This window comes from Muscardinus avellanarius (genome assembly GCF_963383645.1).
Source record: "Muscardinus avellanarius genome assembly, chromosome: 6".
NCBI lineage: Eukaryota > Metazoa > Chordata > Mammalia > Rodentia > Gliridae > Muscardinus > Muscardinus avellanarius.
Window position 1 is genome coordinate 17,386,021 of NC_137791.1, and position 15,441 is coordinate 17,401,461.

The 15,441-nt window shown below is 41.5% G+C and overlaps 1 protein-coding gene across 2 annotated transcripts in view; it reads right to left on the reverse strand.

Moving 5' to 3' along the window:
* Nucleotides 1-15,441, reverse strand: part of OTUD4 (OTU deubiquitinase 4) — a gene marked incomplete at both ends in the record, with an annotated part of 43,984 nt that overhangs the window by 17,546 nt on the left and 10,997 nt on the right. For both annotated transcript variants that reach the window (XM_080698056.1, XM_080698055.1), the window contains 8 exons: nt 1,031-1,095; nt 1,188-1,305; nt 2,231-2,288; nt 4,745-4,877; nt 8,020-8,101; nt 8,413-8,485; nt 9,167-9,213; nt 12,957-13,007. In XM_080698056.1, the coding sequence (XP_080554182.1) occupies nt 1,031-1,095; nt 1,188-1,305; nt 2,231-2,288; nt 4,745-4,877; nt 8,020-8,101; nt 8,413-8,485; nt 9,167-9,213; nt 12,957-13,007 (627 nt within the window). The remainder of the gene's footprint in view (nt 1-1,030; nt 1,096-1,187; nt 1,306-2,230; nt 2,289-4,744; nt 4,878-8,019; nt 8,102-8,412; nt 8,486-9,166; nt 9,214-12,956; nt 13,008-15,441) is intronic.

The following is a 15,441-nucleotide window of genomic DNA, read 5'->3' on the forward strand; positions in this document are numbered from 1 at the left end:
TGAGTACCTGATATCCTATTAAAAGGAATACATGAAGCCCAGGGTGATAGCACACACTATTTTGGAAGGTTGAGCTAGGACTACTGAGGGTTCACAACCAACCTCAGTAACTTAGCAAGGCCCTCTTCAACTAAGTGAATCTTTGTTTATAATTTAAAAGAAAAAAGCTGGGTATGAGCCAGGCGTGGTGGCGCACGCTTGTCATCCCAGCATTCGGGAGGCTGAGACCGGAGAATCGCGGTTCACAGACAGCCTCAGCTAGTTAGTGAGGCCCTCTGCAACTCAGTGAGACCCAGTTTCAAAATAAAGAATAAAAAAATAGGGCTGGGGGTATAGCTCGGAGGTCAAATGCCCCTGGGTTCCATCCCAGACCAGAAAAAAAAAAAAAAAAAAAAAGTGGGTATGGTATCTTGTGCTCCTAGTACTTGGGAGGCTGAGAATGGAGGATCACAGGTTCAAGGATAGCCTCAGCAATTTAGGGAGGCTCTCAGCAATCTAGTAGAATTGGTCCAAATAAAAAGAAAATTCCATCTGGGGATGTAACTCAGAGGTAGAATGCCTTAGTTCAATTCCCAGTACCACCAAAAAAAGAAAAAAAAAAAAAAAGAGCTGGGAGTACATCTCTATGGTAGAATTCCTCTGGGTTCAATCCGCAGTCCCAGACATACCAAAAAAATATACACATATCAGAATTTTATGAAATACATAAAATCAAAATTAATAAATATTCAAACCTCAGTTCGTTTTCCATTAGAAAAAGTGATATTTAAATAATATCTTTTCTTTTTTTATAACAATCACTTACAGCCAAGTATAGTGGGACACATCTGTAATCCCAGTACTTGGGTGGGATAAGAGTATCACAGGTTCAAGGATAGCCTCAGCAAGTAGAGACTCTCATTAACCTTGTGAGACTGTTTCAAAATTAAAATAAAATAGGACTGGGGGGGTTAACATAGAGATAGAAAGCCTCTGGGTTTGACTCCCCCCCACCCAGTACAAATAAGTTAAATAAATAAAAACCACTTACCTGGCATTTATCTCCAACTTCATACTGTAAACCAGCAGCAATGGAATAGTCACGTTTTTGTTGAGCTATTAAAAATAACATCAGTATGATGTAAAGATTACTTTTTTCTACAAATGCCACAAAGCACATTTACCAAAGAGTCAGATTTCTAATTCACCTTGTTTAGACTTCAGCCACATTTCATATTCCACATTCCTATAGACGGCTGGGCTGAGTGACTTCAGAACTTCTCTAGACAGAGGAAGGCCAGTGGAAGGCCCGCTGTCCTTCAGGTGCTACACAACAAAATTGGACATGCAGTCAACACCAACACTTTTTTTTTTTTTTTTTACAGTACGGAAGTTGGAACCCAGAGGCATTCTACCTCCAAACTACACCCCAGGACTATTTTATTTTTAATTCTTTATTTTGAAACAGGGTCTCAGTTGCAAAGGGCCTAAGTAGCTGAGTCTGTCCTGGAACCAAGATCTGCCTGTTTCAGCCTCCCAAATGCTGGAATTACAAGTGTGTGCCATGCCTGTCTTAACATCAACACTTTCTGAACTTCGGTTTTACATCCAAGTATAAAATCAAATAAAAAAAAAAAAGTCTTCAAAGACCCTGTTTCAAAATAAAGAGTAAATGATAGGGCTGGGGTGTCTCTCCTAGGTAGAATGCCCCTGGGTTCCATCCCCAAACCAGCAAAAAAAAAAAAAACCACCCTAGAAATTGATAGGCTTTTTTTGGTGAGTCTGGGGATGGAAGCCAGGGGCAATGGACCTCTGAGCTACATCCGCTTCCCTATTTTGTATTCTTTACTTTTAAAAAGGGTCTCAGTAAGTTGCAGAGGGCCTCACTAAGTAGTTGAGGCTGTCCACGACTGAGATTCTCTGGTCTCAGCCTCCCCAATGCTGGGATTACAAGTGTGTGCCACCAAGCCCGGCTGATATGCTTTTGTCTGTATGGGAGAATTTCATAAAACATTTTTTAGCCGGGTGTGGTGGCACACACTCGTAATTCCAGTACTAAGAGGGTTGAGACACGAGGATCTCACAGGTCGAAGCCAGCCTCAACTACTTAGTGAGGCTCTCAGCAACTTAGTGAGACCCTGTTTCAAATAAGGTATAAAATAGATCTGAGAGTGTATCCCAGAGGTAGAAGGTCCCTGGGTTCCATTTCCAGTAACACAATAAATGAATGAAACATTTTTTTTAAAATTACCTCATTATCTGGCATAAGTTTAAATCCGTTCACATCATTAGCAGCAGTAGTTTTACTCCTACAAAGTTGGAAAAACAACCATAATTAGAAACAGGGCAATGTATTTGCAGGCAATTATTGTCTAACCTCATCTAAAAAACTTAAGTCAGACCAAAGTATCTAGATGAAGAGGATAATTGAACTTACAAGAGTCAATATAATTTTTTTTTAATGTACAGGTGAGATTCTGCTTAAGAAAAAAAACTATCCCATTACAACCATATTAAAAAAGACTCAACCCTTTTATGAAAAATACTATATAGCTGGGTGGTGCATGCTTGTAATCCCAACATTTGGGAGGATGAGACAGGAGGACCACGGTTCAAGGGCAGCCTCAGCTACTTAGTGAGACCCTTTGCAACTCAGTAAGACCCTATTTCAAAATATCGAAGAAAAGCCGGGCTTAGTGAAGCAAACTTGTAATCCCAGCATCGAGATGCTGAGACCTGAGAATTGCACTTCACAGACAGCCTCAACTACTTAGCAAGCCCCTCCGCAACTCAGTGAGACCGGTTTCAAAATTATGAATAAAAAATAGGACAAGGTTTGTAGCTCAGAGGTGGAATGCCCCTGGGTTCCATCCTCAGACCGGGAAAATGAATGAATGAATGAATGAATGAATGAATGAATGAATGAATGATAAACAGAATAAAAAACAGGCTGGAGCCAGGTGTGGTGGCACACCCCTGTAATCCCAGCACTTGGGAGCCTGAGATAGGAGAATCCCACAGGTTTCAAAGCCAGCCTCAGCTACTTAGTGAAGTATTAAAACATAGTTAAGTATAAAAAAATAGGCCTGGGAGTACAGCTCGGAGGTAGAAAAGCCCCTGGCTTACACCCCCAGTACTACAACAACAACAACAACAACAAAGCAGGGCTGGGGGTGTAGCTCACAAATTGAATAACCGTGGGCTCCGCTCCATCCCCAGCTACAAAAAAAAAAAAACTATATAGCAAAGTGCAGTGGAACACTTCTGTAATATCAGATATTTGGGAGGCTGAGGTAGAATTTTAAAAAGTTGGTAAGCCATCCTAAGCAATTTAATGAAACCTGTATCAAAATATAAAAATAAAAAAGGTGTGCTGAATAAAATACCCCTACGGTTCAAAACTCAGTACCACCAAAATAAAATAATAAAATAATATATGCTGGATATTGAATCTAGAAACTGAGCTTATGCACCTTACATGACATCTCATGAATTCATAAAAGTCAAAACCTTTAAGGAAATACTAAGTTATCTTCACTTTTAACTACAGAAAGTATGGTTCTTCAGAGAACTTAAGTAACTTGCCCCAAGCCTACTCCCTACTCAGCAGAAACCAGACTGAGCCCACATTTGGGTTTCCAGAGCCTAAGTCCTTTATCCTATGGTCTTGTGTGGGGAAGAAAAAAAAAAGAAGATTTAGGTCTCCACAGCCCACAGTGGTTGCCTAGGATCCAAGCACTTGGGACTGCAAGAAAGGAAAATCCCAGGTTTGAGGCCAGCCCAGCAGGTCAAGAAGAAATTGTTTCAAAATGAAAATAAGAGGACTGGGGACGTAGCTTAGAGGTAGAATGCTCCTGGGTTCAAACACCAATACCAAAAAAGAAAACAAAGTTGTGTTTGTTTACAATCTACACAGAAAGACAATCCACAGATGTTTACACACTTATAATTTAGGACTGTTGTCTAAAAAGAAAGAGGATGTTAAGGCCTGGAGGCATAGGCCTGTAATTCCTATTGGGAGGCTGAGACAGGAGGATCGCTAGCTTATGGCCAGGCTGAGGTACTTGGAAGTCCTCTGCAACTTAGTGACACCTGTTTAGAAATAGAGGATAAAAATAGGGCTGAGGGTGTACTTCAGAGGTAGAATGCCTTAGGTTCAAGTCCCAGTACCACATTAAAAAAAAAAAAAAAAAAGGATTTTCTAAGGAAGAAAATGGTAAAGTAAATCAAAACTGCAATTTCCCATCACCAAGTATGTAAAAAATGGACAAGATAACATCAACATTTTACACACATACAGATACAAACAACTCTATTCTACATACGCATCTACTTTACACAGACGTATACTCTGATCAGCCAAAAACAGCAAATTTCAAAAGAACAGTGCTAAACCGGGCATGGTGGCACATGCTTGTAATCCCAGCATTTGGGAGGCTGAAACAGAAGGATCACAGATTTGCAGCCAGCCTCACTACTTAGTGCCCTTTGCAACTCAGTGAGACTCTGTTTCAAAATAAAGAAAAAAAAAATGGAATGGGGTTTCACTCAGAGGTAGAATGCCCCTGGTTTTCCATCCCCAGTACCTCCACCAAATAAAAACCAGTGCTAAAGTAGAAGTTAAATATAAGTGTCAGGGATAAAATTTCTAGTCAAAATTACTGTTTCATTTACATATAACACTTCAAATGTGAGAAAACACATTATTAAAGTGTTTCTGTCCAGTATTGGAAAGATTTAGCTCAGGATTTCAACCCACTCTTACTTGCAGCTGTCATCCTCTGAGTCAGATATCTCACTGCTGTTCTCACCAGCTGCTTCACAGCTGTCGAGTCCCATCATGATTTTACTAACATCAGTGTTAAACACCTTCTCATACAGCAATTCATAAAGGAGAGCTGCAATTAATGAGAAATTTTATGAAATATAAAGTTCAAGCATTTTTAGAAACAAAAACAAAAAATGACCACATTGTTTAGGCTTCTGAAATCCTAACTTGGTATCTGTATTGTCTTACAGTCAGTAATGTAATCAGAAAATTGCCTATAAAGCAGCTAGAATTTGTCTGCAAGCCGGGTGTGGTGGCGCACGTTTGTAATCTCAGCATTCGGAGACTGGAGGGTCGTGGTTCGCGGACAGCCTCAGCTACTTAGAGAGGCACTCCGTAATGTAATGAGACCCTGTTTCAAATTAAAGAATAAAAACTAGGGCAGGGGGTGGAGCTCAGAGGTCAATGCCCCTGGGTTCCATCCCCAGCCACCCACACACCAAAAAAAGGCCAGGCATGGTGGTACAAGATTGTAATATCCCAGAATTTGGGAGGCTGAAACAGGAGGATCACAGTTTATACACAGCCTCATCTACTTAGTGAGGCCCTTTGCAACTCAGTGAGACCCTGTTTAAATAAAGAATAAAAAATAGGGCTGAGGGTATAGCTCGGAGGTAGAATGCCCCTGGGTTCCTACTCCAGTATCACAAAAAAAAAAAAAAAAAAAGAATTTGTCTGCAGATGAGCACTTTGAAATTACTATATAAAATACTACCATTTTTGAAGCAAAGAACATAAAGTCATCACAACTGTGAAACAAGTATGATGACATCGACAGCTAAATATGCAGATTGCACAATCAATCCCTCCAAACACTGTGCTTTATTAAATAGGCATTATGTGACCTCACATTTAATCTCAGCACCTGGAATGCTATTCTAGTTCCATAGAGGAGGAAATTGAGACTGAGGACAGTCACAAGTCATGCCTAACCATGGAAGACTGGGATGGAAAACATCAATAACGCTAAAAGTGCTAGGAAGAGGAACAGGGCATAGCACATTAGAGGACAAGCCACAAATAGGGACTCTGGTCTCAGGAACAGAAGAACTTCCACAACAGAAAACTATCTGAAAAAACCCAACCTGAGTGCCAAATAAAGTCAAATGCTTAATTTGCAAGCCGGGCGTGGTGGCACACACTTGTAATCCCAGCATTCATGTTATCCCAGAATTCAGGAGGCTGAGACAGGAGGATCGCAGTTCAGACTGCCTCAGCTACTTAATGTGACCTTCTGCAACTACTGAGATCTTATTTCAAAATAAAGAATTAAAAATAGGGCTGGGGGTATAGCTCGGAGGTAGAATGCCCTTGGGTTCTATCCCCAGACCCACACACACAAAAAAAAAATGCATGTAAGCTGGGCATGGTGACACATGCTTGTAATCTCAGTACTTGGTAAGCTGAGACAGGAGGATCCCATAGGTTCAAAACCAGGCTCAGCTACTTAGTGAGGCTCTCAGCAACTAAGTAAAACCCTGTTTCCAATTAAAAATATAAAATAAGTCCTGGAATATAGCCTGGAGGTAGAAGGCCCCTGGGTTCTACCCCCAGTGCCACCCCCCAAAAAAATGCATGTAGCCAGGCGTGGTGGCACACACTTGTAATGTCAGCATTTGGGAGAAAGGAGGATCGTGGTTTGGAGACAGCCTCAGCTACTACTTATTGAGACCCTCTGCAACTCAGTGAAATCCTGTTTCAAAATAAAAAATAAAAAACTGGGCTGGGGGGTGTAGCTCAGAGGTAGAATGCCCCTGAGTTCCATCCCCAGTACTGCCCCCCCCAAAAAACACGCATGTTAAGATGGGCATAATCGCAAGGCTTTTAAACCCAGTACATGTGATGCTGAGACAGGATTGCAGGTTCACAGAAGCCTCAGCAACTTAGAGGCCCTCTGCAATTTATTAAGACCCTGTTTCAAAATAAAGAATAAAAATAAAAATAGGCCGGGAGTGGTGGCACACGCTTGTAATCCTGTGCTTGGGAGGCTGAGACAGGAGGATCACACAGGTTCGAAGCCAGCTTCAGCTATTCAGTGAGGCTTCCAGCAACTTAGTGAGACCCCGTTTCCAAATATGTCTGAGAGTATAGCCCGAAGGTAGAAAGCCTCTGGGTTCCACCCCCGGTACCACCAAAAATAAAAATAAAAATAAAAGCCAGGTGTGGCGGCACTCTTGTAATCCTAGTACTTGGGAGGCTGAGACAGAAGAATTGCAGGTTTGCGGCCAGCCTCAGTTACTTAGGGAGGCAATTCACAACTTAGTGAGACACTTTTTCAAAATAAAAATAAAAAATAAATAGGGCTGGAGACATAGCACAGAGGTAAAATGCCCGTTGGTTACAATCCCTTGAATTGCAAAAAAATTAAAAACGAAGTTAAAAAAGACCTGTGGGTGTGGGGCATAGCTCAGAGGTAGAATGCCTCTTGGTGGCAGGGGGGAATAAGGCTATTCAAGCCAGGCCTGGTAATCCTAGCACTTGAGAGGCTGAGACAGGAGGTTCAAGAAGAGCCTTAGCAACTTAGACCCTCCACAATTTAGCAAGCCCCTAAACTTAGTAAGATCCTGTGTCAAATAAAAAGTAAAACAGGGTGGGCTGAAGTATAATTCGAAAGTAGAACGCCACCCAGGCGTGGTGGTACACGCTTAAATCCCAGCATATGGAATGCTAAAACAGGAGGATCACGGTTCGCGGCCAGCCTCAGCTACTTAGTGAGGCCCTTTGCAACTCAGTAAGACCTGGTTTCAAAATATAGAATAAAGAATAGGGCTGGAGGGGTATAGCTCAGAGGTAGAATGCCCCTGAGTTCTATCCCCAGTACCACAAAGAAGAAAATAAAAAGTAGTAGTAGTAGAATGCCCCTAGATTCAATCCTGAGTACCACCAAAAAAAAAAAAAAAAAGAAAAGAAAAAAGAAAAGAGCCTGTAAGTTCTTTTTTTGCGGTCCTGGTGATGGAACCCAGGGGCAGGGCCATTCTACCTCCAAGCTACACCCCCAGCCTTATTTTTTATTCTTTATTTTGAAACAGGGTCTGAGTTGAGAAGGCCTCACTAAGTAGCTGAGGCTGTCTACAAACCGTGATTCTCCTTTCTCAGCTTCCCAAATGCTGTGATTACAAGCACGCACCAACACACCCGGCTTCTGTAAATTCTTTCTGAAGCTATATAGTTTAGAAATATAATTTCCTATAGAAATATAAAGTCATACTTACACTGACACATAGCAGAGCTATCTTTATACTTTATTGGATAGACAATATCATAATGATTTCCGTTAGAAAAACACAGTAACACCTGAAAGGAAAACACAAGATAGGTTTCTTCCTCACATATGTAACATTTAAAAAGTAACCTATGGGGTGTATTCATTTTGAGTCACCCCTCCATGCCAGTCTGGTATGGAGCTGTATTTCTATTTTCTGTATTTCTATCTTTCTAATACACTTCTTTAAATCTTCAGAAAAAAAAAAAAAAAGTAACCTATGGGTTCCATCCCCAGACCCACACATACACAAAAGAGAGTACTTTAGAAGATGTCTAACTATAGTGTACTTGTACTGCTGAAAAGCTTAAAATTCTTTACAAATACTTTGAAAAATTCTTACCTTTTCAGGAAAATTATTTTCAGTTACTTGTGAAGGTGAAACATTTGGTTCCTGATAAATAATAAAATCTTTCCTAAAAATAAATAACATTTAGAAAGTATGTTTAAAGAAATATATTTCATGAATTTAAATTAAATAACTCACTTATCAAGAGCATGATATGTGCTTATGTTCTAAGCACTGCAGACAGCAGTTTCAAGAAATAGTAATGAAAAAAACTAAGCACTACACCTTTATAATGCCCCTGGGTTCAAGCCCCAATACCACCAAAAAAGAACTCTAGGTATAGTTTGGAAGTAGAATGCCACTGGGTCCAATTTCCAGCACCACAGTGCGCGTGCGCGCGCGCGCACACACACATACACACACACACACAAATGACAAAAGTCAAAATCCCACTGATGCAATTAATAACAAAACAAGAAAACATGTTTTATAACCAACATACAAAACAGCTTTGCAAACTGGGTATGGTGGCACACACTTATAATCCCAGTACTTGGGATGCTGAAACAGGAAGATCACAGGTTTGAGGCAGTCTCAGCAAATTAATGAGGTACACTCCTCCACTTAGTACAAACCCTGTTTCAAAATAAAAATAGAGCTGGGAGTGTAGTTCAGAGGTAGAATGACCTATGTTCAACCCCCAGTACTACAAAAATAAACAAATACCAGTTTTATTATCTTACATTTCTAGTAGAAAAAAATACATTAAACGCCCTAGTTGTTTTACTTATACTATTATTGCATTTACCTGTACATAAGAGAAAGGGCACTTATTTCCACTTGTCCTACCCATTCCTGCATCGAAGAAAAGAAAGTTGGCACGTTACGTGTCTCACACTTTACATTATACTTTATACAACATCTCCATACCTGTCCATTATACAATTCAACTAATGAGCTTTTTTTTTTGGTGGTACTAGAGGTGGAACCCAGGAGCTTTTTTACCTCCGGGCTATTCTCCCAGACCTATTTTTTATTTTATTTGGAAACAGGGCCTCGCTAAGTTGCTGAGAGCCTCACTAAGTAGCTAAGGCTGGCTTTGAACCTGCGTGATCCTCCTGTCTCAGCCTCCCAAGTGCTGGGATTACAAACCACAGCATGCGCCACCACGCCCGGCCAACTAATGAGCTTTTAAACAAAATCATCATTAAGTAAGCCAGGCGTGGTGGCACACACTTGTAATCCCAGCATTTGGGAGGCTGAGACAGGAGAATCTCAGTCCACAGCAAGCCTTAGCTAGTTACTGAAGTCCTTTGCAACTCAGTAAGTCCCTTTCAAAATAAAGAATTAAAAAAAAAAAAAAAGGCTGGAGGGGTAGCTCGGGAGGTAGAATGCCCCCTGGGTTCCATCCCCAGTACAACAACAACAAAAAAAAAAAACATTAAATAGCTGAGCATGGTGGTGCACACCTGTAACACTAACTAGTTTGGAGGCTGAAATAGGAGGATCACAGATTCAAAGCCAGCCTATTCAAAGTCATAAATCAGGCATGGTGGCCCATGCTTGCAATCCCAGTACTTCAGAGGCTGAGACAAGAAGATTGCAGATTCACAGGCAGCCTGAGTTACTTAATGAAGCCTACAACTTAGTGAGAAACTGTTTCAAAAATAAATAATATAAAGCCAGGTGTGGTGGTGTAATCCTGGCATTTGGGAGGCTGAGACAAGAGGATCCCGGTTTGCAGATAGTCTCAGCTTAGTGAGGCCCTTTGCAACTCAGTAAGACCCTGTTTCAAAATAAAGAATAAAAAATAAGGCTGAGGGGTATAGCTCAGAGGTAAAATGCCTCTGGATTCCATCCCTTGTACAGCATAAATTAACTAATTAATTAATTAGGGCTGGAGGTGTAGCTTGGAGGTAGAATGGCCCAGAGTTCAATCCTGAGTACAACAAAAAATAATAAAAATTTTAAAGTAGCCAGAGCCGGGCATGATAGTCCATGCTTATAATCCCAGCACTTGGGAGGCTGAGACTCCTGGAGGATCGCACAGGTTCAAAGCTAGCCTGAGCCTAGTGAGGCTCTCAGAAACTTAGACCCTGTTTTCAAATAAAGTATAAAAAAGGTCTGGGAGTATAGCCCAGAGGTAGAAAAGCCCCTGGGTTCTACCCCCAGTACCAAACAAAAAATAGCCAGATGTGGTGACAGACACTTGTAATCCCAGTACTTGAGCTGAGATAGGAGGATCAAAGGTTCAAAGACAGCCTCAATAATAGTGAGCCTCCCATTAAACTAATGACCATTTATAATGAAACCCTGTTTCAAAATAAAAATAAATAGGGTTGGAGGTGTAGCTCAGAGGTAGAATGCCCCTGAGTTCAATTTTCTAGTACCACAAAGAAAATAAAGTAAAATAGGGCTGGGGGCATAGCTCGGAAGTAGAAAGCCCCTCAGTTCAACCCCTAGCACCACAAAAAGTAAATAAATCAATAAATAGAAAAATAAGTAAAGCAAGCAAGCATAAGCTCCAAGTTACTGAACCTAGCACCAAGGGCTCTCTGACAATCCAGTCCGCCCTGATTTCTTTCTCACGACTTCTCATGCTCGTGTAGTCCGGGCTCCACACAAACTGTTTTCTGCATCTCTCTTGCTCAGATTTGAATGCCCTCGGTCCCAGCATTGCTTACTTAGAACTATTTGGACTTCAGCTAGGCATGGTGATACACATCTGTAATTTCAGTATATGGGAGGTTGAGAGTGGAGAATAGCAGGTTCAAGACCAGCCTCAGCAACTTAGTAAGATCCTGTTTCATTTTACTCCAAGGTAAAATGACTATGGGTTCAATCTCAAGTACCAAAAAACTAAAAAGTCAATGTATTTGACTATTCAAACTTCAAAAGTGAACCCACTCTCAAACTCTTCATCTAAGCCAGGCATGGTAGCACACACTCCTAATCCAGTACTTGGGAAGCTGAGACCAGAGGATTGCAGGTTCACAGCCAGCCTCAGCAACACAGTGAGATCCACTGCAACTTAGACCCTGTTTCAAAATAAAAGAATAAAATCAGGCTGGGGGTGTAGCTTGGAGGTAGAATATCCCTGGAGGATTCCATCTTCAGTACCACCAAAAATCAAAAAGCCTTCATCTACCAGGCAAGAAATAAAACCTTGAAAGGCTAGATCAGCTGGGCATGGTGGCACACGCTTGTAATCCCAGCATTCAGGAAGCTGAGACCGGAGGATTGCAGTTTGTGGACAGCCTCAGCTACTTGGGGCCTCAGTAACTTAGTAAGACCCTATTTCAAAATAAAAAATAAAAAGTAGGGTTGAGGTGTAGCTCAGAAGTCAAATGCCTTTGGATTCCATCCCCAGACCTGTTTAAAAAAAAAAAAAGGGCTAAAGCCAGGCGTGGTGGTGCACGCTTATAATCCCCGCGCTTGGGAGGCTGAGACAGGAGGATTGCACAGGCTCAAAGCCAGCCTCAGCTACTTAGTGAGGCTCTCAGGATTTAGTGAGACCCTGTTTCCAAATAAAAATAGGTCTGGGAGTGTAGATCAGATGTAGGAAGCCCCTGGGTTCCATCCCCAGTACCACAAAAAAAAAAAAAAAAAAAAAAAAAAAGAAACAGGTCTCACTGAATTGCAAAGGACCTCACTAAGTAGCTGAGATTGCCAGTGAACCACGATTCTCCTGTCTCAGCCTCCCAAATGCTGAGATTACAAGCGTACACCACCACCCACATTCTAATTGGCATTCCAAGTCAAGTGTGGTGCTGCAGGCTTGTAATCCTAGTCTAGTACCTGGGAGGGTGAGACAGGAGGATGGCAAGTTCAAGGAGAGCCTCAGAAAGTAGTGAGACTCTCAACCTAGGGAGACACTGTTTCAAAATACAAATAAAATAGGGCTGGGGGATTGGCTCAAAGGCAGAATGCCTCTGGGTTCAATCCTCAGTGCCACACACAAAAAATGTTTTAATGCCATTCCATAAAACTTGGGTTTGAGTTAGTATTTGTGTGTGATGCTGAAACTAAACCCAAGAAAGACTCTCACTTATGCTAAGCACAGCTGTCACTGAGCTACACACTCAGCCCATTCTGTGAGATTTCAATTTTTACAATGAAAACATCAGTTTTGCAAACAGAAAAAAATCTTTTAACTCCAACATAACTAAGAAAACGTGGCAACGTTGGTGAAAAAGTGGCAGTCTTCTTTATCTAGGAGTCTCCTCCCTCTGATTATGAGAAATGGAACCTCCATAAATAAGCTCTGCCTTCTCAGTTGCCTCAGGAAAAAAATTACAACCCAGCCTACCCACCAAGTGACAACAAACCACACAGCATCCTCAAAATCCACACCAGCATTAGCCTTTCTAGTATGCTTCAGTACCATCCCCTATGACAGAGAGCAGGGCTCTGTCCTCAGAGAGGTATGCCTCCAGTATATAGCCCCCACTGTCCTCCAACTAAAAGCTACACAAAATGTTCATAAAGAAAGAGTACACTGTCACTATAACCTCCACTGATGTCTATTTTAGCAGACCTATTAATACAGTATTTTGGATATATACAAATAGAAATACATTAAGAAGATTACTGCATACCTGTGGGTTTTCCAAACGTTTTAAATACTCTTCAAATGACCCTTCTATAAACTGCAAAACAAAAAATGTCTGTTAGAAATGTTATCTAAGAAATATGGCAAAAGAATTGCTTTACTGTGTAAATGTCTGCTTTCAATTACTGAATTCTTACACAAACCCAGAACATATCAATATTACTATATATAATACTGATAATACATGTAACTCACTAAACAAAGGCCATTAAACATACAAAATAATGAAGAAAAGGGAGCCAGGCATGGTGGAGGCTAAGACAGGAGGATCGGAGTTCACAGACAGCCTCAGCTACTTAGTGAGACCCTGTTTCAAAGTAAAGAAGAAAAAACAGGGCAGGGGGTGTAGCTCGGAGATCGAATGCCCCTGGGTTCCAGCCCCAACCAGCAAAAAAAAGAAAGAGAAAGAATAAAAGAATAAAAAATAGGGCTGGTATTGTAGCTAGGAGGTAGAATGTCCCTGGATTCCATCTCCAGTACCACCAAAAATCAAAAAGACCGGGCATAGTGGTGCACACTTGTAATCCCAGCGCTTGGGAGACTGAGACAGGAGGATCGCACGGGTTCGAAGCCAGCCTCAGCTACTTAGTGAGGCTCTTAGCAACTTAGTGAGACCCTGTCTCCAAATAAAGTATAAAATAGGTCTGGAAGTGTAGCCTGGGGGTAGAAAGCCCCTGGGTTCCACCCCCAGTAACACTAACACACACACACACACACACACACACACACGTCAGGAAAAGAAGTGATCCAGGATGAAGCCTAGCCAGACTGTGGACAGACAGAACAGGCACACCAGAGAGGGTCCATGTGGCAGGAGGAAGGTCACTGTGGTGAGAGGACAGAAGCCTCAGCCTGGCCAGCTATCACAAGCTGAGAACTGGGTGCTAGGGAAACGAGTGGGAGCAAACCACGCTGATAAGAGGGCTGAGCTCAGGCAGGACTCAGGCAGGGAAGCTCTTCAAGGCTACTGCACGTCACGTTCTATACTCAGAAATGATAAGGTGAAACTACTGGGTTTTGGGGCCGTTTTGTTTTCGTATTTGAGCTAGAACTCAGAAACATTGTACACTTGAGGTACAAACAGGTCTAGATTGCTCAGGGCAACCTCAAACCTGCAGTCCTCTGGTCTCGTCCCCCCAAGTACTGGATTACAGGCATGAACCACCATGCTGAGTAAGAGCAGTCCTTCAAGATCTGGGATTACACCTGGCTACCAGTACTTGGGAGGCTGAGACAGGAAGAATGAAGGTTCAAGGACAGCCTCAGCAAGTAGTAAGACTCATCAACCTAGGAAGGCCTTGTTTCAAAATTAATAAAAGGGCTGGGAGAATGCGCTTGATTCAATCCCCAGTACAAAAAAAGAAAACTCCATCTGATCAAGCTGGGCTGATAGAACACACTTGTAATCTCAATACTTGAGAAGCTGAGCTAGGAGGACTGCAGGTTCGCAGCCAGTCTCAGCTGGATTAATGAGGCTCTCTAGCACCTAGTGAGACCTTTTTGTGTGTGTGTGTGGTACTGGGGGTAGAACCCAGAGGCTTTCTACCTCAGGGCTATACTTCCAGATGTATTTTATACTTTCTTTGGAAACAGGGTCTCACTAAGTCGCTGAAAGCCTCACTAAGTAGCTGAGGCTAGCTTTGAACCTGAGCAATCCTACTGTCTCAGCCTCCCAAGCACAAGGATTACAAGCATGCGCCACCATGCCCAGCTAGTGAGACCATTCCAAAATAATAATAATAAAAATAAAATAGGGCTAAGAGTATAGCTCAGAGGTAGAATGCCCTCTGGGTTCAATCCCCAGTAACACCAAGAAAAAAAAATATTTTCTAACCAAGCATGTAGATTTCCTTCCCAGAATATACTACTATATATCCTAAACCATAGCACTGAGCTTGAATGTAGGAAATACCAAGCCTGGTACTTGCTCACACTGAGAACACCTTATCTGTTAAGTGCTTAATGTTTACTTATTTGTAAAGTGTCAATGTTCTTTACCAGTCAATAGGTAAAATACCACTGAAAGTCTCAAATTCCATAATTTTAGGTCATAAAACCAGTAGCCAGTAAATCCAGTAAGAGATTGAATGTAAAGTATAAATAGGTCACTATGGAATATTTCAGTCTACTACATACTTCTGAGAAAATTATACTGTTGTTATGCAACATTTTATTACTAATCACCATTCATATAATTACAGTGCTGATATGTGATTTCACAATGATTTCTGAAATCTATAAATGCCACCTGACAAAATTAAATGTTTACTATTACTTATGCTGAGAATATTTTTTATACTCAGTCTGAAATTTCTTTAATCAGAAACCACTTAATTAAGAGCCAGGTATGGTGGTGCACACTTATAAACCGGTATGTGAAAGGCCGAGACAGGAAGACCACAGGTTCACAGCCAGCCTCAGCTACTTAGTGAGGCTCTCAAAAACTTAGTGAGACCCTGTATCAAAATAAA